A 23374-nucleotide genomic window follows, 5' to 3' on the forward strand; every position below is an offset into this window, starting at 1 on the left:
GGAGGGATGGTGAAGGGGAGGGGAGGAAGGCACAGAACAAAGAAGGTAGCTGTCAGCAGAGGGGCGGTGCCCAGGGAGCAGCTGGGGGCCCTGGGTCCCCCCCTCCCGTACCAGAGAGAGTCAGGGAGGGGGACGGTATCTCCCTGGGCACACGCTCGCTCCTCAGGCCCAGGGGGATGATCCTTCCCTTTTGTTGCCGCCTGCCCTGAGGCCGGGTGGGGAAGGAAGGGGGTTTGAATGCTCCGGCAGGAGAGCAGGGAGAAGAGACCGTTGGCTTCGGGACTCCCTCTGCGCCCGCTCCACCCCAGCTGGCACTCTTCACTCTTCCCAAGAAAAATCAACTGCTCTCCTCTCCTGGCTCCCCGACCTCCGACCCGTCATTCCGGCCATCCCCCTCCCACTTGAGCCACCCCCTTCTTCCAGGCTTCCTAAAAAGCCATCACCATCAGGCGGCCTCAAGCCTATATCTCTTGTAAACACTTCTGGATTTTGGGGCTTCTCTGCGTTTGTCTCGGTTCTATCTACGCGTCCTGTCTTGCTCTTTTTGGACGTCTGCCCGTCTTCCCCCACCGGACTGTAAGCTTCTCAAGGACGGGAACCGGACCTTCCATTTCTACCGGACGTTGCCCAGTACGCTGCTCTGCTAACGGTAGGGGCACCAGAAATCTGCCGATGGGGACGGCCACCGATGCTCGGAGAGGGGAACCTCAGCGGTCACTGGCCTACCCGATCTGTGTCCGGCACGCGCCTGGCCAGGGTTTGAATTGGCCCCAGGTCGCTCGTCCGGGATCCCAGGCTGAGTCTGTGGAGGACCCCCTCCCTTCGCCCCCAGCCCGTTCTGCCCCTATTTAGGGGTCCCCGCGTCTCTTCACTTGTTAAGCCCTTACTATACGCCACGCGCCGCACTAGGTGCTGGGGTAGATACAAGATCATCCGGTCGGATGCAGTCCCTAGCCCACGTGGGGCTCACGGTCTGATGAGGCAACTGAGGCCCAGAGAGGCGAAGTGACTTGCCCAAGGTCACGCAGCAGATAAGCGGCGGAGTCAGGATTAGAACTTCTAGGTCCTCCGACTCCCAGGCCCGGGCTCTCCCTACTAGACCAAACTGCTTCTGGTTTCTCAGGGGATGGGAGAAGTCCAGACGACCGGACGCCGAGTGGTTCTCCGGCCCGCCGGCCACCCGGCAGCTGCAGGCGCTCCCGGCCCTCCTCTGGAGGAGGGAAAAGGGATGGGAGGGGGAGCCGCCGGGACCGGGCCTCCGAGCGCCGACGTCCACTCTCACCACCTTCTTCTTGATTCCCTGACCCAGCTCCGCCTGCCTGCCATCTGCTCTCTCTTCCCGGCCGGCAGCCCTCTCCTGTCCTCTCCTGTGCCTCTTGCCCGTCCTCGGGGGGGGGGGGGGGGGAGGGGGACGACGAGGCTGGCATCCTAGGGGGGCAGCCCACTCTGGGAGCCAGACCCTCCACCCCCCCCCCCCGGGGAGGGGCAGCTTTGCTTTCGACAGCTGTGCCGTCCAGCAGGGGGCAGTGGAGGAGCTAGAGTTGCCCCATAATAATGTCGGTATTTGTTAAGCGCTTACTATGTGCAGAGCACTGTTCTAAGCGCTGGGGGAGGTACAGGGCGATCGGGTCGTCCCACGTGAGGCTCACCGTCTTCATCCCCATTTTACAGATGGGGTCACTGAGGCACAGTGAAGCGACTTGCCCACGGTCACCCAGCTGACAAGTGGGATTCGAACCTACGACCTCTGACTCCCAAGCCCGTGCTGTTTCCACTGAGCCGTGAATAATAATAATTCGGGTATTTGTTAAGCGCTTACTCTGTGCCAAGCGCCGTTCTAAGCTCTGGGTAGATACAAGGTCATCAGGTTGTCCCACGTGGGGGCTCACAGTCTTCATCCCCATTGGACAGCTGAGGCCCAGAGAACAATAATGATGTCGGTATCTGTTGAGCGCTTACTATGTGCAAAGCACTATTCTAAGCACTGGGGTAGATCCAGGGTAATCAGGTGGTCCCACGTGAGGCCCACGGTCCTCATCCCCATTTTCCAGACGAGGTAACTGAGGCACAGAGAAGTGAAGTGACTTGCCCACAGTCACACGGCTGACAAGGGGCAGAGCCGGGATTCAAACCCATGACCGCCGACTCCCGAGCCGGGGCTCTTTCCACTGAGCCACGCTGCTTCTCTAGGCTCCCTATCGTGGCTGGCGGGTCGATCGATCGATCGACAGATCCAAGTTATTTATCGAGCACTTACTATGTGCAGATTACTGTATTAAGCGCTTGGGAGAGTACGACACAACAGAATCAGCAACGGTATCTACTGAGCGCTTACCCTTTTTTCTAACGGTACCTGTTGAGCACTTACTACGTGCCAGGCCCCGTACTAAGCGCTGGGGTAGATACAAGCTAATCAAGTTGGACGCAGTCCCCGTCCCACGTAGGGCTCGCAGCCTCAACCCCCCTTTTACGGATGAGGGAACTGAGGGACAGAGAGGTCGTGACTTGCCCCGAGTCACACAGCAGGCAAGCGGTGGAGTCGGGATTAGGACCCGGGTCCTTCCGACTCCTGGGTCCGTGCTCTGTCCGCCGGGCCAGGCTGCTTGCCGTGCGCGGAGCGCCGCGCTACGTGCTTGGGAGAGTCCAATACAACAGAGTCGGTAGATACGTTCCCCTGCCCCTACGAGCTGACGGCCCGGAGGCTGACTTCTGGGGCCGCAGCTCCCGGGCTGTTCAAGCCTCACGCTCCCTCCTCCCGACCCAAAATGATAACGATGGCACTTGTTAAGCGCTCGCTATGTGCCGAGCGCTGTTCAAAACCGGGGTGGGGAGTGTACCGCACAGCTGGGGAGTCCTGGGGACCTCAAGCCTACGGGACTGTTGGCTTGTTTTCCAACCTTTCCACTGCAGGGAAGCATTCACTCATTCAATCGTATTTACTGAGCGCGTACTGTGTGCGCAGCACTGTGCCAGGCGCTTGGGAAGTACAGTTCGGCAACAGAGACGATCCCTGCCCACAGTGGGCTCACAGTCTAGAAGGGGGTGAGGCTTCGTGGACAGAGCACGGGCCCGCGAGTCGGAAGGACCTGGGTTCTATTCCCGGCCCTGCCACACGTCTGCTGTGTGACCTCGGGCAAGTGGCTTCACTTCCCTGGGCCTCGGTTACCTCATCTCAAAAACGGGGATTAAGAGGGTGAGCCCCACGTGGGACAGGGACCGTGTTCGACCTGACTGCCTGGTATCTACGCCAGTGCTTAGAACGGTGCTTGGCACATAGTTAAGCGCTTAACGAGTACCGTTATTATTAGTAGTACTTTTGCTAGAGGCCCCGGCATGTGAAATATCGACCCCCCCCCCCCAACACTGCTGATTGCTGGGACCTGGGAATCGCTGGGCCACGCCGCAGGCCCCCTAACCCGATAACGACGGTATTTATCAGGAGCTTACTATGTGCCGAGCATCGGGGTAGAGACAAGGTCACCGGGACGGGCAACAGTCTCTGTCCCACACGGGGCTCGCAGTCAAAGCGGGAGGGAGAATAATAACGTTGGCATTTGTTAAGCGCTTACTATGTGCAGAGCACCGTTCTAAGCGCTGGGGGAGATACAGGGTAATCGGATTGTCCCGCATGAGGCTCACAGTCTTAATCCCCATTTTGCAGATGAGGTGACTGAGGCACAGGGAAGTGAAGTGACTTGCCCACAGTCACACGGCCGACAGGCGGCAGAGCTGGGATTCGAACCCATGACCCCCGACTCCCAAGCCCGGGCTCTTTCCACTGAGCCACGCTGTCTCGGCCCCATTTTCTAGGGGAGAAAACTCAGGCCCAGAACAGCTCGGTGACTTGCCAAGGTCTCACAGCAGGCAAGTGGCGGAGCCAGGACTTGAACCCGAGTCTCCTGACTGCCAGGGCCCTCTGCTCGCTCTCTTCTGCCACACCGCTAGATCCCCCCCCCGGCCACCCCGGGCAGGAAACCTCAGGGACCAAGGTGGCCGGGGTGATGGCTTCTGAAGAGAGCCCTCGGAAACGGGCCGCGCCCCCACCCACCCGTCTCGCCACCGGCAGGGTTCCCTCTCCTCTCAGACCCGCGTGGGCAGAAGCGGGGATCCCCGCCGAGGAGGGATCGGCACCCCACGGTCTCCCGCCCCTCACCTCAGCCACGTGCTCCGGGCCCCCGAACTGGTCAATCAGCTCATCCAAGGTGTTGAGCGGCAGGTCCCGGCCCAGTTCTTTCACTCTGGACAGCAGGTCCTGCTTCATCTTCTCCACAGACTCCAGCGGGTCTCTCTGGGAGCCGTGGAAGTGGGAAAGGGCTGCGAGGGGGTGGAGACGCAAGAACAGTCAGAGTGGGCTGGGTCAGAGGAAGGGGGTGCTGCCCGGTGGAAATGCCGCCTCCTCCAGGCGGCCTTCCCTGACTAGCCCCCCCCCCCCCCCCCCCCCCCCGCCGCCTCCTCTCCCCCCGACCCCCGTCTCCCTGGTCAGACCACCCCATCGGCCACCCGGGCATTCAGGGGCCCATCTGCTCATCTACTTGTCGCGACCTGCTCTATGCCGTGGCGCCTGCTGTAACCGCCCCTCTCGCCACGCGACCTACGGTGGCTCAGGCTATTTCTGCCCGCTCCTCTTCCCCGCTACACGGTGAGACTCACGATCGGCCCTCAGGCCAGCGCTCTGCAGAAAAGCAGGGGCAGAGGGGGGGCCCAGCTCCTCCACCTGGGCGAGGACTGACCCACCGTCACTAATCGATGATTCAGTCGGGCGAACCGCGGCCAGGGCAATTCGACGGACGAAGACGTCGGGGGAAACCACACCGAACAAGGGGAGGGGGCGGGTCCGTCCCAGACGGCCAAAGCCGATGACGCTCCGTATTCTGAACGCCCCCAGACCTGTGCCGGCCTCGGTCGCCCAGGGCTGGATAATTGAGCCAGCTCGCGGGGGCGGCCCCGTCCGGCTCCCCGGGGGGTGGGCCGGGGGCTCGGTATCGGCCCGTCGCCCGCGGGTCAAGGATTCCCCGGATCGGCCAACCTGGCATCGTTAGCGTTCGCTGAGGGCCGACAGATAATGATAATGACGACGACGATAATTCTGGCATTCGTCGAGCGCTTACTATGTGCCAGGCACCATGCTAAGCTCTGGGATGGATACAAGCGAGTCCTCGTCCCACGTGGGGCTCGCAGTCTCAATCCCCGTTTCACAGATGAGGCACCCGAGGCCCGGAGAAGTGAAGCGACTTGCCTAAGGTCACGGAGCGGACGAGCGGTGGAGCCGGGATTAGAGCCCTTGACTTTCTGCCTCCCGGGCCCGTGCCCTATCCACTACGCCGCGCTGCTCCTTGGCTACCGTACACGGCAGGGTACAAGGACACGTACCCAAGTGCCGTGGGCGACGCAGAGGGGAGGATGGATGGGGAAAGGAGGGCTCGGTCAGGGAAGGCCTCTCGGAGGGGACGACTGATGCGAGGAGGGTTCTGCTCAGGGGTCGCGTAAGCCCGCGTCACGCTGGACGCACGCTCCATCCAGGGCGGGCTCTGCCTCCGGCGGAGGGCGCGGGGCTGACGAACCCTAGAATCCCCTGCCCCTCGCTGGCTGGGCGCCCCGCCCCGCGCCCATCCCCCACCCCGCCTCCCCGTGACGCTACCTCGGTCGTCGGCGGAGATGTGCGTCTGATCGACGAAGACCACGTCGTCGTCGATGAGGGACTCCGGGGAGGAGTTGAAATCACTTTCCAGTCCCATGTCGGAATCGGTGCTGCTATCGTCACTGATCTTGATCACCGCCGAGAACTCGTACCCGGTCTTTGGCACCTTGCTGCCCCGGCCCCTCGGCTTCCCTGCGGGGGCGGGGGGGGGAAAGGTGTCACCGGGAGCAGCCCCGGCCAGCCGCACCGTCCAGTAAGCGTGGGTTCGGACAGAGAAGGAACACAAGAGAGCCGGGGGAAGGGGAGGAGGCGGGGACGGAAACCCCCAAACGAAGGACAGGTCAGAGCGATGCGCTTTCCTGGGGAGAGACGACAGAAAGAAGGCTCGGCCCGCAACCCTACATTTCGGAAGGGGGTGGGGGGGCAGCTTCCGAAGTCTCTATGCGCCCCCCCCCCCGCCCCCCCCCCGCGCCCAGCCCTCCTGTGGGACCTGGAACATCCTTAGCCACTTCCTTCCTTCCACAGAGGGTCACCCGAGACGGCCCGTTCGCCACGCTCCGTCCCACACCCTGATCCCCGGAACCTTTTGGGGAAGGGCCGGCGGCTCACTCTCCGGCCAGATCTCCCGGGCTGCCCGGGTCCCGCTGGCCATCCAAGCGTTAGGGCCCGGGCTAACTGGCCCCGAGTGCAAATTATATAGCTAGGGACAAGAAAGGGGGCTTCCACCTGGAGCTGAGATTGAGGTTTGGTTGGGGGTGACGGGGGAGGGAGGAGAGGGGAACTGACTGCTATTTCCTTCCCCAGGAGGGCGAGGAGGAGGAGGAGGAGGAGGAGGAGGAGGAGGAGGAAGGGAACGGGTCGTGCAGCCGGAGCCTCGGGCTTCCCCTCCTCTCCTCTCTACGTGCAGCAGGGCTTACGTCCCAAGCAGGCCCAGGGCCTCCGGAAGGAAGCTGTCACCTGCCTTGGGGAAAGGAAAGCCGGCAAGACAGAAGGGCCATGCACAATTGCTCGGGCATTACACGTAGACTTATCTTTTGGGAAGGCGGAGGGAGGGGATGGAGGGAGCGGAGCGGGGAGGGAGGGAGGGAGGGAGGGAGGGAGGGAAAAAAAAATCATGAAGTTCAGTCACTAGCTACATCTCTGGGATGAACACTCGAGGATGGAATTGGAAAATGAAAATGGGCCACAAGAAGCAAACAGGAAAGAATGGCGAAAGCTGCAGTTGTTCAGGCAGGAATTCAGAAGGGACCCACTCTAATAAGGGGCGGTGGCGGCGGCAGCGGGGAGGGGGAAGGGCACAAGGCGGGGGAGGGGGGGAGATTGAGGGGGTCTTACGTTTTCTTTTAATGCCAGTTCCTTTGTGCCTCTTTCTTTTGGTTGAAGGAAAGTGCTTCTGAATTAGTGATAGAAAGACGCCTCTGAAAGTAAGATGCAAAATTTATTCTCGCTACCAGGATGATAAGGTACACTTTCTCAGGAGAAGGTTGACAAGTTTTATACTGAGAGACAAAAATGGAGGGGAAGGGGGAGACAGGACCTGTCATTCCACACCTCGGAAGGGGAGGTTAGTGGGCCCGAACCATCCTACGTTAGTACAGACGGTGCGGAAGGAATCGGATGGACTCGGGGGGCTGAGGGAGCGCTTGCCCTCCCTTCAGGCATCAGCCAAACGGGCAGCGATGGAAACCAAGGAGGTTCCGCTGAGCGTCGGCCCCTCCGGAGGTTCGGCCGGCCGGCCGGCAGCCCGGGGTTTAGGCTCCGGGCCCCGAGAAAGGGCACCGGCCGAACCCTACGGGGAAATCAGGACGCGCCTGGATCCCCGGTCTCCTCTGCCGGAGCCTTGCACCTGGCTAAAAATCGGGGGGCCCATCCCGGGCCGAGCACCAGGAGTGAGGGGTGCAGGCCTAGCCTGTCCCCTCTGCCCCCAACTCGGGGAAGGAGTGCGTGCGGGTCAGGGGGGGGGCGTGGAGAGACCAGACACGTGCCACGCACGAGAGGGGCCGGAGCACTCTGGGACATATGTGAGGACAGGACGCCGGAGCTGCCGCTCTTGCTGACCAGTGGGGCCGGCTCAGGGACACCCTTCTCGGGGCGGGGCGGGGAGAGGGGGGAGGTTGGGCGCAGAGCGAGGGGAGGAAGGGGCTTTAATGTTCTCCCAAGGGGCTGGGCGCTGAGCTTTCCCAGTAAACGAGGAACGGTGAACGACAAACCCCTGCTGTTTCAGAGTGGGGGGTGGGGCAGATTCCTCTCAGGCTGCCAGCTCGCTCCTCGTCCCCTGAGACGTTCGGGCCTCCCATCTGAGGGGCTGCCCTACGGGGCCCTGAGGGTCTCTTCGATTAAGCCCCGAAAGACGAGGAGATCGGGGGTGGGGGCGGTCGGGGAGAGAGGGGTGACGGACACATGGAACACACATCACAGAACCAGGCGGGGACGGAAAACTCAGAAAGGTGAAAGGGAGACGGACACGCTCGTGGGCTTGGACGGCAAACGAAAGAGCAAAACGCTTGGAGGCTGCCCCCTCCCCAGAAGGGGGGGTGGGGGGGTGGGGGAGGGAGGCCCCAGTGACCTGACGATGCGATGATGGGTGGGACGGATGTGAGAAAGCAGCGGGCGAGAGGAATGGATGGGAGGCCCGCCGGGACCGGAGATGGAGGGGCCCCCTGCGGGGGAGGAGGGGGAGGAGGGGAGATGCTACGGCACGGGGCGGAGGGCACTGGGAGAAGGAGACGGATGAAACGTCTTTTTTTTTTCTCCTTTTTACCTTATCCTGGTTCAGAGCTTTGATTTTTCCCATCACTGACCTCATCCGCGCCTCCCAATATCCACGAGAGACCGGGAGAGGCGGGGGACGAAGAGCCAGAGGCCCGGAGGGGTCCCCGGACCGGTCCGCCGTTTCCCAGCGGGCCAGGGACCCGGCCAGGCCCGGAGCCCGGATCCCCCGACTCCCAGAACCGCGTCCTTGCCGCTAGGCTGCCATCCTGCCGGGCAGGTGGGGCGCCGAGAAGGTGGGGAACCAGGGTTCCGGTCTCCGGCTCTTGGTGGATTCTGGCCTAACCCAGCCTGCCTGACACTGGGTCGAAAAGGTGCGGACGAGGGGAGGGGAGGGTGGAGGAGCCCCCTCTCTCCCTTCAAGCAAACACGAGCTCTCCCCCGGAAATCCAGTCGGCTCTGTTTCCGCATGCACGCTTCCGTCCCCTCTCTCCTCGCTCCAGTTCAAAAGCCCTTTCCTAAAGCGGGTGGGCTCCGCAAGCCCAGCCGACGACCACCGCGCCGCCGGAATTTCAGCCGCAACTTTCATCCAACACCTCCTCGCACGCGCACACCTAGGCACGCGCCGATTCTCCGTCCTTCTCCGCCGCGACAGATGCCGCCGAGTCCCCGGGACCCGGCGGCTCCTGAGAGGCAGGCGGGGACTGAAGGGACTGGAGGGACAAGAGAAGCAGCGCAGCCTACTGGACAGAGCGCGGGTCGGAGTCAGGAGGACCTGGGCTCCAATCCCAGCTCCGCCACGTGTCTGCCGGGCGACCTGGGGCGAGTCCCCTCGGTTCTCCGCGCCTCAGTTACCTCATCTGTAAAGTGGGGATCGGGACCGCGAGCCCCACGTGGACCACGGACCGTGCCCAAGCTGGTTACCTCGTACCGACCCCGGCGCTTAACACGGTGCTTGGCACACGGTAAGTACTCAGTACTATTGCGAAGAAAAAGAAAGGCTGGGTCGGGTGTGCGCGGCCGTCCGGGGTCCCGGGGTCCCGGCTGGGTTTCTGGGCCTAGCCCCACCCGCACGCCCAAGGGAGGATGGGGAGGGCCCCCTGAAGGCCCTCGAGGCGCAATCGACTAGAGCGGAGGGGCCGGGGCGGGACCAGCTGGCCCGCTGCCAGTCACCTTCCCGCTCCCGCCGGCGGCCGGAGCGGGCCCTCCCGCCGCCCCGTGCCCTGCCGCTCGACTCCCCGGGTTCCGACGTGAGGGCCGGAGGGCTGGGACAGAGCGGGCCGCCCCCGCTCTCGCCCCTCCGCCGAACCTCTGGGCCCATCTTGGCCAAACTGGGACCAGAGCCACCCCGTGGGACCCCACACCCAGCCAGAGGCCCAGCCTGCCGGGGCGCCGGGCTTCAGCCTGGCCAGGTCCAGCTCCCCGACATTGGCTCCCAACCCGGAGCGGCCCCTTCCCCCAGGCCCCGCTTCCCCTCCAAGGTGCGCGGGGGTGAGGGCGTCTCACTCACTCGGCCGCGGAGACAAAGCAGTTCAAGCGCCCGTCGTTCTCATCCAAGACCTCGCGGGTGCGAGCCTCCCCCGTGGACTGCAGGCCGATGACAATGCACTGAAAGGGGAGGCGGGGAGGCCCCCAGGCGGGGGTCAGTAGAGGAGCCGAGCCGGCAGGATACGCCAGTCGGGTACGGGCTCTAACCCTGTCCCTCGGAGGCTCCCGTCCCCTCCCCCGGGCCCCCCGCTTGCAGCCAGGACCACCGAGTGGACCGACGGGTCTCAGAGAGTACGCCGGTGAGGCCCGGTTTCTCCCCCCGGGGCGTGGGGCCCGCTCTTCCCCCGAGATCTCCCTATTGCTTTCTCCCAATTCCCATCTCTTCCTTCCTCTCTCCCCAGTCCTCCCCGCCACCGGCCACCGCCCGCCCCACCCGTCGCGTTACCCGGACGCTGCCATCCCGAGCCTCCTTACCCCTTCTAACCTTCCGGGCCCTGCCCGGAACCCCCACGGCCGGCCTCTGAGCGAAACCGCCGACCCTTGGGGACCCCGTCTCTGTCCCTCCTTCCGCTGGGGGGGAGGCGGGAGGGGGGCGGTCGTACGCGCCCTCCCCGGGCGGCCCGCGGAGCCCAGGCGAGGCCCTCCTCCACCCGCTGCGCCACACCTTGTCCCTGGCCAGCTCCTCCTTGGCCAGCTCCACCAGACGGCGCACTTTGGCGGCAATGCAGAGGTACTTGAAGAAGCGCTGGTGAGCCGACCAAAACTGACCCCACAGGGACTTCCGGGACTCCAGGCCGATACAATCGGCTGCCTTCTGAAACACGAAAAACGCCTCCTCCCACTGCAACGGCACAGAGGGCAGGGGGAGAGAGAGGGCCGGGGAGGTGAACGCCGAGGGAGCCGCGCCAGACCCGGAAGAGACGGGCGATTTCTCCGGCGCCCCCCGAGGGAGCCGGAGCCGGACTCCCACGGGGACTGGACTCCCGACCAGCTGGAGCCACCCTACGGTCAGTCACTCGACCAGTCGATCCCTGAGCCACCGGCGCCTGCCCCGCGTTCCCCGCCCTCCTGGGCGTGGCTCCGGAAGGTGTCCTAAGCAAGAGACACCAGCGCGGGCAGACTTCAGTCACCGGCCTGCTGGGGGAGGAGAGGGACGGCCGACTCCTTCCCGCAACCGACAGGTGGGCCACAGCGGGGGGAAGGCAGACGAGAGCTCCACAGAGGACAGGACGGTCGTCCAGGTTTGGAGCGCTGCGTCGGGCGAACCTCGAGCCACCGCCGCTCTCCGGCGGGCCGACCTGAATTACTTCGGGATCGGGGCCTGACCGCCCCCGGCCCCCCCGGCCCGGGGTCCCCCGTCACAGCCAAGGAGGAGCTCTCCGGCTCCCTCGAAGAACGGGAGAGGCGGCGCGGCCCAGCGGGAGGGGCGTGAAGCCCGGGAGTCAGGGGACCCGGGTCCTGGGCCCAGCCCTGTCGCCGTTCTGCCGCGTGATTTCTTTGGGCCTCAGTTTCCCCACCAGCAAAACGCCCCTCCCCTTCTTCGGCGGGACGGCGGGAGGGCAGAACGAGATCGCTGATGCGGAAGCCCTCGGGGAAAAAAATCCAAGCGCTCTACGGACGACGGGGGAGTCGCCGAGCCCAAGGGCCCAAACGAAAAGCGTCTCCGGACAAGACTCCCCCCCGCTGTCTCCCCGGCCCCTTCTGGGGTGGGGGCTGAGGCCGAGGCCGCGCGGGACCCGTCTGGGGGGGGGGGGGGGGGGGTGCCATTCCCTCACCAGCCTGGCCGCTCGGTTGTAGACGCGCTCATAGTGGGGATCCAGGGGGATCTCCTCGATCCGGAAGGTGACTCCGGAGAAGCTGAGCTGCCGAGCGATGTACATGCCGCTCACTTTCATGTCCATCGCCACAATCTCCATGGCCCCGACGCCCCTGAAGTAAAGGAGAGGAAGGGAGAGGCCCCCACCGTGCCACGTCACCGCCGAGGCTGGCCGTCCGAGGGGCAGAGACTCGATCCGATGCCTGGTCCGGAGTCGAGCCCGTTGCCCACCCCCCGGTCCCATCCCCTCCCCCCCGCGACGCACACACACACACACACACACACACACACACGCTCGGCCTCGAGAAAGACCGGCTGGGACTGGCACGGCTTGGCTCCGGACCCGAACGTTCCTATTTCCTCCAGCCGAACGGATTCATAATCGCCAGCAGCAGGGGCCCGGCCCCACGGTCCGCCCGGCGCCGGGCCGCTCCGAGAGAACCGGGTGACGGCGGCCCTCATCCCCGAGATCAGGGACGGGCCATTCCACCGCCCCCCACCCCCACCCCCACCCCCCCCGACTTTCTCCCCGGTGACCCATTACGGACCGCTCTTCCACGAATCTCTCCAAGCCCCTCTAGAATACGAACTTCTTGATATTTTCAACTGCACAGTTTTCCGTGGGAACAAATTCCATGCCCTTACTCCCCTCCCACGTACTCCCCTCACCCCCGTCGATGGGTGAAGACAGACTTCTTCGGATCTGTTTCGAACCTGCCCTCTTTGGGCTCCAAGGCGGTCCCCACCCCCCGGTGCCGTGGGATCTGGGGAACAACGGCTCCGTGCCCGCCCCGCCCGGCGACCGGTTCCGTACACTTCACTCCCTTCTCCGGCCCGGACCCTCGTGCGCAGGCTTCTCCCGTCCCCCTGCTCTAGCGGGTCTTTCCTAAGTTGCTCTGCCCAGAGCTTCACGTGCGGGTCCGAGGAGAGGTGGGCCTTCAGTTGACAGAGGAGCCAAACCGTACCTTTAGGTTGGTTTTCCGAACAACGACCCGTCCGACAGGAGGGCTCCCACGAGAAGGGAACAGACAGAAGAGGAGACTCCCCCGAGATGGCGCCAGCCTCCCATCCACTCCCCGGAGGCGGTCAGAGATGTGGATAAGCGCCTCTTGGGCCACGACCCGCGCGCCTCCCCAGGCTCCCGTCCCAGAGGCCTCCTTCCGAATACTGCCCCCACCACAGATCGTTCAGTTGGGGCTGGGAGGGGAGCGGAGCGGAGCCCCCGCTTTCCTGTCTTTCCTCCTCCCAAGGGTCCGCTGTCCCTCTCATCAGTGCCCACGCGCCCACCTTCGACAAGCCAGGCACCTGGGCACTTCCCAGGAACGACACGGGGGGTCGTCCATCTCTCACCTCAGCTAAATTCCCCAATAGCCCCTCGGGGCTCCCAGCCGGGCCCCCTATCCCCGTTCCCCGCGGGGCTCCCGGCTCCTCTCCGGATTTAGAGACGGCCCGGCCCTGGCCGGGGGAGGGAGGCCGAGCGCGTGGGCTCAGGATCTGAGTCGGCGGAGGTGGGGACGGAGGGAGGGGAGAGGCCGCGGGCGGGTCCGCGCTCGGACCCCGCGGGGCCGGCCGGAACGACCTACTCCTCCATCCGGAGGCGCGGGCCGGGACCGGGGGAGCCACGAACGCAGGCCTAATGTGGGCACTGTCCTGTTCCCCGCCCCCCAGCCGTGGGGAGGGGGGAGAGGAGACGACGGTGGGGCAGCGGGCTACTTACCTCTTCTCAATGGCGTGGAGAAACTCTTCAAAGGCCCTGAAGGGGGTACCCTCTCCCCAGATCCCCAGGCGGCTCATGTAGATCATGTTTTTTGGCTCGGAGGCACCTGTCGGATCACAAAGCGTCAGGGCCGGGCGTTCTTCCCACCCCCAGAGCCGGGCTCCTCGCCAACTCGCCCGGGGCCTCCGGCCCAACTGGCCCCAGGATATGCGGCCGGTCGAGACGGCCGGAGAACGCGTTACAGATTTAAGAGGAAACCGCCAATCCCGGCTGCTGGGAGCCCTCTGGGATCCGAGGTTGCCGGGGGAGTGGGGGGAGAGGGGAAGGCTCCCACGATGTTGCCCCGGGTTTAACTTTCTCAACCTGGCATCTCCACTGCCGGGGACTAGGGAAATTGGCAAGAAGAGATCAGGGAAAGGGGGTGGCTGACTGGGGCCCAACTCTACCAGGTGTGAACACCCTGCAGCAATCGCCTATATGGCTGCCCGCCGGCCCCCTGCCTGCCTTTGCTACGCCATATGTGACCGCATGGTAGTTGAGATGCCGTTTATCAGTGGCTGTGTGCGGAGCACTGCGCTGAGCCCTAGGAAAAGGTATCGGGCGGGGGGCGGCGAGGTGGGGAGGAGGGTGGAATTAGATCCAGACCCCGGTCCTCAGGGGGCGTAGCTGAACCGCCCCGGTCAGTCACACAGACCCCTGGCCCACGACGACACCGGGGACGCTCAGAGGGATCGGGCGACGGCGCCCCCGCCCCCGCCGGACTCCCAACCTCCCGGCTAGGGCTGGGCCGCCTGACACCCCTAACCCGCCCCCTAACGCCCCCGTTACGGGCCACTCATCCACAGATCTATCCAAAGCCCTCTGACCCCTGCCGATATTTTCGGTTGCATGATTTCCCATGGGAACAGATTCCACCCTTTTACACCCCCTGGGGTGAAGTAAGAGTTTCCTCGGGTTTGTTCCGAGCTCCAGCGGGCGCCCCTGGACCCCCGCCCCACTCCCTGGGGCTCCGATCTTCCTTTCACCGACAAGGCTTGCAGATGGGCCCTCGGCTCGGTCCGACTTAGGTGGACGGCCTGAAGCCGGAAAACCGAGCGGGGAGACATTTCGCCGCGATTCCCCCCCAGTAGTGCCGAGCCGCTTCCCCGGGTCGGTCTCCCACCGTGCCTTGCGGTGCCTTGCCGGCTCCCCGGCGCCTCCTCTTCCCTCCAGTGCCCACCCGCCCTCCCCCATCCTATCTCCCTTGACGCTTCACTGCTTCACTCCCCCCTTACCTGTGGCACTGGCGTATACGACCCTTGCTAGCGGCAGCTTGTTCTGAAGGTCCAATACTGCTTTCCCCATTTTGGTGGAGCTGGCGTTTTTGGCTTTGTGGCATTCGTCAAACACAATCTGGGCAGGGGAGTCAAGGAAGAGAACCCGCTCGGGACAGGGCGCTGCCCCGCGATGGGGTCGAGGGCTGGGAGAGGCCCGCAGTCTGGCTCCACCCCGGCCCCGGAGGCGGCTTTCAGCAGAGGGATCTGACACGCGGGAGCGATCAGAGGGGACGGGGCTCGGCTCAAGCGAGACTTCATAAAGTCTGGGACTTTCTGTCCTGGACGGAACAGGCAGTGCCGAGTGGGCGTCCCGGGCCCACGTGAAACGCGGCTCAGTACTCTCCCGCCGTGACCCGCTCCGTGAGGCGCCCTTTGAAACAGTCACTACCCCTGCTCCGCCTCCTTCCCCCTCGCAGCTTCTGGGACGGGCGGCCAGGCAGACGGATGAGCGGGTCGAACCAACCCCGGACGGGGGACAGCGAAACGGCAGCCCGGGCAATCCGGCCGCCCAACAGTCTGGCCCGCTAAACCCGAGGCTAGCTGAGTCGGGGACTGTCGCTTTGGCACGGACCAGAGCAGCCCCGGGAACCGACGTTTCCAGAGGCCCCTTCGCCACCGCGACGGTGGTCATCGGCCGGCAGGGCCGGCAGGCCGACCGATTCAGCGTTGGGTCAACTAGCGCGGCTCACGCCCTAGACCGGAACCTCCCGAAGAGCGGGGATCGCGTCTCCCAACTCTACTGGAATGTCCCCTCTCAACCTCTTAGTACCGTGCCCTGCACACGGTGAGTCCTCCACAGTTACCGTGGACTGGTTAGAGACCGAACAGCGGATACAATTTCCTTTACCTCTTGCAGGTGGGCAGCTCTGGCCCGGCCCAGGAAAGGTGATCACTGTCCTCCTGAAAAGCCGCCTCCTCCTCCTCCTCCTCCTCCTCCTCCTCCTCCAGGACCTTCTCCCCGACTAACCCTGCTCCTAGGACCAGGTCAGGTTCACTCTTACTTTCATTACCATACTCCACCCTGCTTCATCTCTCATCTCCCCACCTTCTAAGCCCCCTCACCTACGTGTATCAGTACTCCCTTGTCGCCTAGGCACTTGGGCCCTCACTCTTCCCCCATCGCTCCGTAGCGCTTAAGCACACATCATCATCATCATCATAATAATAATGATAACAACAACAGGAGTAATACCGCTGGAGGTATCTGTTCAGCGCTTACTGGGCGCCAAGCACCGTACTGAGCACCGCAGCGGATGGCCAGGTCATCGGGTCAGAGTTCCTGTCCCACACTGGGCTCCCAGGCTCAGTAATAATAATTGATAATTATGGTATTTGCTAAGCGCTTACTAAGCGCTGGGGAAGACACAAGGCAATCGGGTTGTCCCACGTGGGGCTCACGGTCTCAATCCCCATTTTACAGATGAGGTAACTGAGGCGCGGAGCATTTAAGTGACTCGCCCAAGGTCACGCAGCAGGCAAGCGGCGGAGCCGGGATTGGAACCCACGACCTCTGACTCCCAGGCCCCTGCTCTTGCCAGTAGGCCGTGCTTCCTCCCATCTGCAATCTCTTTCAGTTTCAGGCCTCCCCCCGCTAGATTGCAAATTCCTCAAGGTCAGCCATCGTGTCTACTCACTCCACTGTATTTTCCCAAGTGCCGAGAACGTTGCTCTGCCTGCATTAGGTGGTCAATAAATGCCAATGACGGTGACTGTTGAGAATGACGAGGATGATAATAACGACGTTGGTATTCGTTAAGCGCTCACTATGTGCCGAGCACGGTTCTAAGCGCTGGGGTAGATACAAGGTCATCAGGCTGTCCCACGGGAGGCTCACAGTCTTCCAGATGAGGTAACTGAGGCACAGAGAAGTTAAGCGACTTGGCCAAGGTCGCGCAGCTGACGGGCGGCGGAGCCGGGATTAGAATCCGTGACCTGTGACTCCCAAGCCCGGGCTCTTTCCACCGAGTCCCGATGATGACGACTGCTGGACCCTTTCAGTTCGCTGGGCCGCCCCATTACAACTGTAAACTTGACCGGCAGAGATCACGTCTTTTACTCCCAGTGCCTATTTCCAGGGCCTCACAGAGGACCGAACCCAGTAGACGCCCAGGACGGGGTTGTGCACACAGCAGGTGCCCAGCACAGGGGTTTCTCTCTCCTCTTTCACTCTCCTCTCCAGGGTAGGGCTCTACCCTATTAGCCCTTCTTAGGCTCTCCCCCGCGATTTATCAGGCAGGGCCCGGGGAGTCGGAAGGCAGGGTAATTTGGCTAGGCTCGCCCTGGGGGCAGGCAATTTTTAAAGATGGGACAACCGCGGCGGGCAGGTGGTTCCGTCCCCACTGGCCGACGTGGACCGTCAACGGTCTCGCTCTCGAGGCTCGCCGCCTGAAAGGGCCCCAGTCCCAGAGCCCCCGACGGTGGAGCTAGGCATATGATACGGAACACGCAGTACGGCTCGGTGGGGGTTCTTCAAGACCGACCCAGTCGGCCTTCTCCTTTCTCCCCAGGGACGCGACGCCCCCTCTCCGGCCAAGGATACAACTCCGTCAAAGTTCTCCCCGCACCAGTCCAGGATCTGCTTGATTCGGGTCCTGTGCTGCCCGCCTGCTTGGCTTTCACCAATCAGAGCCGAGTATGTGGCAAACAGGACGCCTTCTGAGGTAGCTGTGTCGCCGTACTTGATCTGGGGTGAGAAAGGGACGGGGTTGAAAGGTCACATCGCCACGCGCTTTTCACTCTTCGCTCTCGCACAATTCTGTCCTGGCCCCAAACCGTCCAGCTAGACCGTCAGCTTGTCGTGGGCCCGGAACGTAGCCGTTCTCCCGCTCTCTCCCAAGCGTTTAGTACAATGCTCTGAATACGGTAAGCGCCCAATAAATACAATCGACTGACCAGCTCGACGGTCCAGTCTCGGCAGTTGGGACGGACCATCTGTCACCCCCTACCTCTCCCCTCTAACGTCCCTCACTTCACTCTCATCGGGTCGTGGGCGGAGCCACCCGTATTTATTCACCGGCCCGGGGCTCCGGCCCCAAGGAGGCAGCCGCACGGGAACGCTCGGAAGAACCGTGCGAAGGTGGCCCCCCTGAACCCCGGCCCTTCTGCTTGGGGACAGATCATCCCACACCCCAACCTCTTCCCCCCTACGGCCCCAGCTTTCTCTCCAGGGGCCCGACGGGGCCCGCTCGTCCGTGATTAGCCGAACCCCTCTGGAATCCGCTGCTCTCTTTGGTCACGCTACGTCCTTTGGAAAGGCATTCCATCTGCTCAGCCCCCTCCCCCGCCCCCTGAGCTCTGGATGATGATATCTTTCTTTCGCTTGGTTTGGAAACTGCCCCCCGCTCCACCTCCCACGGACGGCCCCCCGCCCCGGTGCCGTGGAATTTGGGCCAAAACGATTCCGTGTTCGCCCTGTCCCACCTCCTTCGTGATTCCGAAAACTTCGATCCCGTCCCCTCTCGAGCCTACGTCTCTCCAGATCGCAGGGCTCCCGGAGCCCATCTCATGGGAAACCAGCCGAGGCCTCGAGCCCCACTGTGCTGAATGGCCACGGAGCACACCCCGCCTGGCATCAGCTGGTGCGTGCGCGTGTGGGCGTGTGCGTGTACGCGGTGGCGGGGATGGTTGCGAGGAGGGTAAACACCATCAGGGCCGTTAGACTGCTGCGGGGTTGGTTCGGGGCAGACGCCACCCACGGCCTCTCGATCCCTCAGGAGGAAGAGCACAGATCGTTTCCTCCTCTTCTCCTACAGGGGACGGTGAGCTTGCTGGGTCCTCGAGTTCCAGGATGGGAGTGGGCGCTCAAATCCCCACCCGGGGGGCTCCCGGGGCCCAATTCCAGGCGAGTGCTTTCGGCTCTCTTCTCTGTGTCACCCTCACCTTGTTTAAAGCGTGAACTGGAATGTTTGGGGCTTCGATGTCCTTCAGATCTCTCTCTGCGTCGTACTTGAGGTCGTTGGAGACGCTGAACCTGGGGGTGGCAGTCAAGCACGGCACTGTGACCTCCCCGGGCCCGAGGCTCCTCGGGCCCGGGAACGGCAAATGCCGAACGGCACTTTCCAGATTCCCCCCGGCCCCCACAACTCTCTGTCTCTCTCTTGCCTCTTCCGGGGGGCCAGCGGGGGTTGGCCTGTTTGGTGCTGTGCCCCAACACAGGCACTGAGAGGGATGACTACTTTGAGACCATCCAGGGTTCCTGCCCTCGGGGACCTTACCATCCCCTGGGGGAAAGAGAGACAAGCACTGAAATCCCAACAGATGAACGGATCAGAGCGCAAGAGTCTGGGGACGTAGGGGGCGGAACGCTCTCTGAGCGAGAAGGAGAAGCTCAGAGTACGACAGGGAGGCTATCGCCGAAAGGAACGGGGCACCCGTGGAGGCTGCGGTGGCCGGAGTGTCTACGGCAAAGGGGGGAGGGGGGGCTCGAGGAGGGTTACGAATGAGGGACCCCCCAGATTATGCTGGAGGAAGGCCAGGAGGTAGTAACCCCAGCAAGGGTAGGGGGACCACCCGGGGCCCGGCTCTCGCCAGCACGGAAGCAAAGGCGGGCACTCTGGTGATCTCGGCCCATCCTTCCCCGTTGAGGCTAGGGAGGCCCGCTTACCACAGAGACTTCTTTCTCCCCTTCAGGAAGTTCTCGAAGATGATCCCCGCCACCGTCCTGCCTTTCCCGACCCCGGCGCCATCTCCGATGAGGAATCCGGCCCGCTGCCCGTTGGGTAACAGGACCTCGTGTCGCTGCCAAAACCGGAAGCAGGGTGAGCCGGGGTGGGATCGGCGACCCCCAGCCCCCGACCTCCTTCAGATGAAAGGACAGATGGGCGCACCTTTCCGCCTCGGTGAACCCAACGGGTCTAGCCCGACCCTCTCCGGCTGCCATTTTAGCCTGAGGGCTTGGGGCAGGGCAGGTCTAGGTCAATCAATCAATCAATCAATGGGATTTCTTGAGCGCTTGCTGCGTGCAGAGCACTGGACTTAACACTTGGGAAAGGACAACACAACGGGGTAGGTAGACGCGATCCCCGCCCACAAGGAGCTTTCCGACTGGAGGGGGACACAGAGGCTAAAATCAATTACCGACTATTTTTTTTTTAAATGGCACTTGTTACGCGCTCACTACATGCTGGGCACCGTACTGAGTGCCGGGGTAGATACAACCAAATCACGTTGGACGCAGCCCGCCTCCCCCCCCTCCCCCCCCCCCCCCCAAAACGGGACTCGGTCTGAATCACCATTTTATAGATGAGGGAACTGAGGCACGGAGAAGTGAAGTGACTTGCCCAAGGTCACACAGCAGACAAGCGGCAGAGCCAGGAACAGAACCCAGGTCCTTCTGACTCCCAGACCCGTGCTCTATCCACCAGGCCACGCCGCTTCTCATTTTGTACAGGACTGCCGTGGGGCTGGGGGACAGACGCATATCGGAGGGCTTAAGGGGAACGGACCCAAGTGCCACGGACCCCAGGCCCTCATCCGAGGGCCCACCGCGACACCGTGTGATCGGCCAACCCAGCCCAACCCAGCTGGCCAGGGAGGGCGTGGGGTACCTGGCAGGCGTAAGTGATGGCTTCCAGCTGGAGTGCTGACAGTGAGCCGGTGTCAGCCGTGGCACTGGGGAGGGTGAGGCCGTAGGTGACGTCCGGAGGGGGGACGCTCGACAGGGTGCTGGTTTCCACCACGCGGTCGGGATGGTGCTTCCCAATTTTCGCTGGAAAGATGGGAACAGGTGCCACGGTCAGCCCCCTCCCCGGCTCTCGGAGGCCACGGGCCAGACCAGCTGCACAGTGTTCCCCGCCCCCGACCTTCCGCTTGGGAAACAAGGGAACAAAAGGGTGGTGTTTCCAGAGGGTGGGAAGGGGCCGCTTGAGTCCATCAGAAACCCTCTAATTTTACCACCTCTGGGGGGGCCCACCCAGCATTTGCCATTTCTGGCGGGGGGGGGGTGGCCCGCCCTCGCTCAAAGGCTCCCCAGCGTTAAACCCTGGGCCCGGCGCCACGGCCGGCAAAGAGGCCGGGCTGCCTGGGCCCAGCTGCTCTCATCGTTCATCAGTGTCAGCCAGTCAGTCGATCGCAATTATTGAACGCTTATTGTGTTCACAGCGCTGTACTAAGGTCTTGGGAGAGTACAATATGATCATAATAATGATGATGATAAGGTTGGCGTTTGTTAAGCGCTTACTATGTGCAGAGAGCACTCTTCTAAGCGCTGGGGGAGACAGAGGGTAATCAGGTTGTCCCACGTGAGGCTCACAGTCTTGATCTCCATTTTACGGATGAGGGAACCGAGGCCCAGAGAAGTCAAGTGACTTGCCCACAGTCATACAGCTGACAAGCGGCAGATCCGGGGTTTGAACCCGTGACCTCTGACTCCCAAGCCCGTGCTCGTTCCACTGAGCCACGCTAGGCCGCCCTGGGCGCCTTAGTCAGTGCAGGGGCACTGTGCTAGGCACATGGGGACATACCACAGAGGTCCAAGAAATGGCCTCTGCCCTTGAGGAGGCTACAATCCAACGGGGGAGAGACGGCTGGTTAAAAATTGCCCAACAGACCCCGGGCAAGAGCCAGAGAATCGATACAAACGATAAGATTAAAAACAATGTACTTCTTCAGCAGAGAGCCACAGGAGTGTCGACGAAGCAGAGGAGAGAGATTCGCCGGGAAGGGGCGGGGGGGAATCGGGGAATGCCTCCCGGAGGAGGTGGCCTTACAAGAGGCTTCAAAGGGGGATGTGGTCGCGTGGACCCGAGTTCCCCATAGGGCGAACGGTGTGAGCAACAGGTTTAGGGGAAGATCAACTCGGGAGGAGCCAAGAGCGTGAGCCGGGGTGGAGTGGGAGAAGAGACAGGGTCAGGCGGCACAGGGGAGAGGGAGCCGGCGGCCAGAGGACCGGGCAGGGGCGGCCAAAGGGCGAGCTGGCTGACGAGACTCACATTTGGAAGGGACGTAATCTGCGTAAGTCTCAGCGTGGCCCAGCTCCTCCGCCTCCTCGTCGTCACCTTCGTCATCATCCTCCGGCTGAGTCTGCGACTGCAACTAGAAAGGAAGGACTGGATGAGTCTAGCCAGAGCCCCTCCTCCCCCATCCTGTGGGCATACGCCTCCTCTCCGAGGTGGAGGGGAGAGGGAGAGCCACGCAGATGGGGCGAACGAGTGAATGAGAAGGAAGGGGAGGGCGAAGGGACAAGCAGAGAAGGGAAGGAGGAGAGAGGAGAGAAGTGGGGGGTGGGGGGTAGGAGGGAGGAAGAGGAAAGGGAAAGGAGAACAGCTAGCAAGATGGGAGGGGGACAAGGAGAGGAAGAGGGAGGGAGGGAGAGAAGCTATCCGTCCAGCAATCTACTGAGCGCTTACTGTATGCCCAGGACTGTACTAAGTGGTTGGGAGAGTCCAATATGACAGAATAGGAACTTCCAGTCTAAAGGTGGGGCAGAGAAGGGCTGGAGGGAGTAGGGGGAATGGGAGAGGCTCATTTTGCTCGTTGATGGCAGCTCTGGGTCAGCATTCGGTAGAGATGGAGAGGGGAGACACCGGTGGGCCCGCTGCTCTCTGGCTCCCCATCGCTACCTGACGTTCTTCAGAGAGGCGGGAGCTCTCCGGACCTGGACTCTCCAAATGGGGATATAGGGATGCCCTACATGGCTCACACACCCACAATCTGGGCCCTATTCTCGGTGGGTGGGGTGAATGAGGAGGGGTGTGTCGGGGGGGGGGGGGGAGATGGGGCCGGGGACCAGGATCAAACCCCTCTTCCTCACCTGGAAGCTTCCCAACAGTGGGGTGTTGGGGACAGCAGCAACTGAGTTGTCCAAATGGCCTGGAAATGGCCTGCTGGGAGGGAAGAGCTACAGAACAAGGAAACAAAACAATCCTGTGAAAGCAGCAGGGCCACACACGAACCCCCTCTCCAGTCCCCCCGCCCCAGTCACCGAAATCGGCCCAGGAGGAGGCTGCCAGGGTCCAGGAATGACCTCGGGGGAAGAGTGCGGGTGAGGCGGGGATCTAGGTCCGGACCCTCAGTCTACTCTACGCCTTCGGCTAAGTGGCCAAGTCGCTTAATCTCTCTGAACCTCCATTTCTTCTTCTGGGAAATGGAGATGATAATCCCTGCCTCGACCTACCTCTCGGGGAGGCGGCAAGAAATAAAAACACCCTCTCTACCTTAATACCAAAATGCAGATAGGAGTATCAGCATCATTATTCCCCCGCGCTGCTCTCTAGAAGGCAGATTCCTGGGCCGAAAGGACCAAGGGTTCTGACCCAGGAACGGTCATCCACGTGGCCCATCATTCTTAAGTCTCATTCACCGACATCTCGTGAGCACTGCGTGCAGAGCACTGAACTCGGCGCTCGGGAAAGTCCGACGGGGTGGAGTCGGTCAACGAGATCGTTGCCCGCAAGGAGTCTCCGGTCCGGAAGGTTTCTAACTTCAAATAAGACTTGAAAACCGGGGCCTGAGTGACCGCTAGGGTCATCGGGGCGCCGTCAGATTTCATATGAAAACCTCTCGGTTCCCCGGTGCTGTGGCGGGTACAGTCGTGTCAGCAGCAGCGTGGCCTGGTGGATAGAGCACGGGCCCGGGAGCCAGAAGGACCTGGGGTCTAATCCCGGCTCCGCCACTCGTCTGCTGCGTGACCTTGGGCAAGTCACTTCTCTGTGCCTCAGTTACGTCATCTGTAAAATGGGATTAAGACGATT

The 23374-nt window shown here is 62.7% G+C and overlaps 1 protein-coding gene across 3 annotated transcripts in view; it reads right to left on the reverse strand.

The window, feature by feature from the left end:
- SBNO2 (strawberry notch homolog 2) overlaps window positions 1–23374 on the reverse strand; it is a 132224-nt gene that overhangs the window by 8455 nt on the left and 100395 nt on the right. For all 3 annotated transcript variants that reach the window (XM_029050649.2, XM_029050650.2, XM_029050652.2), the window contains 14 exons: window positions 22435–22521; window positions 21614–21716; window positions 20231–20391; window positions 19288–19421; window positions 18564–18654; window positions 17224–17367; window positions 14643–14760; window positions 13369–13474; window positions 11611–11764; window positions 10500–10676; window positions 9858–9955; window positions 6974–7056; window positions 5639–5830; window positions 4154–4314 (listed from right to left, as the gene is read on the reverse strand). In XM_029050649.2, the coding sequence (XP_028906482.1) occupies window positions 4154–4314; window positions 5639–5830; window positions 6974–7056; window positions 9858–9955; window positions 10500–10676; window positions 11611–11764; window positions 13369–13474; window positions 14643–14760; window positions 17224–17367; window positions 18564–18654; window positions 19288–19421; window positions 20231–20391; window positions 21614–21716; window positions 22435–22521 (1809 nt within the window). The remainder of the gene's footprint in view (window positions 1–4153; window positions 4315–5638; window positions 5831–6973; window positions 7057–9857; window positions 9956–10499; window positions 10677–11610; window positions 11765–13368; window positions 13475–14642; window positions 14761–17223; window positions 17368–18563; window positions 18655–19287; window positions 19422–20230; window positions 20392–21613; window positions 21717–22434; window positions 22522–23374) is intronic.

Source organism: Ornithorhynchus anatinus, chromosome X1 (assembly GCF_004115215.2).
Source record: "Ornithorhynchus anatinus isolate Pmale09 chromosome X1, mOrnAna1.pri.v4, whole genome shotgun sequence".
Taxonomy (NCBI): Eukaryota; Metazoa; Chordata; class Mammalia; order Monotremata; family Ornithorhynchidae; genus Ornithorhynchus; species Ornithorhynchus anatinus.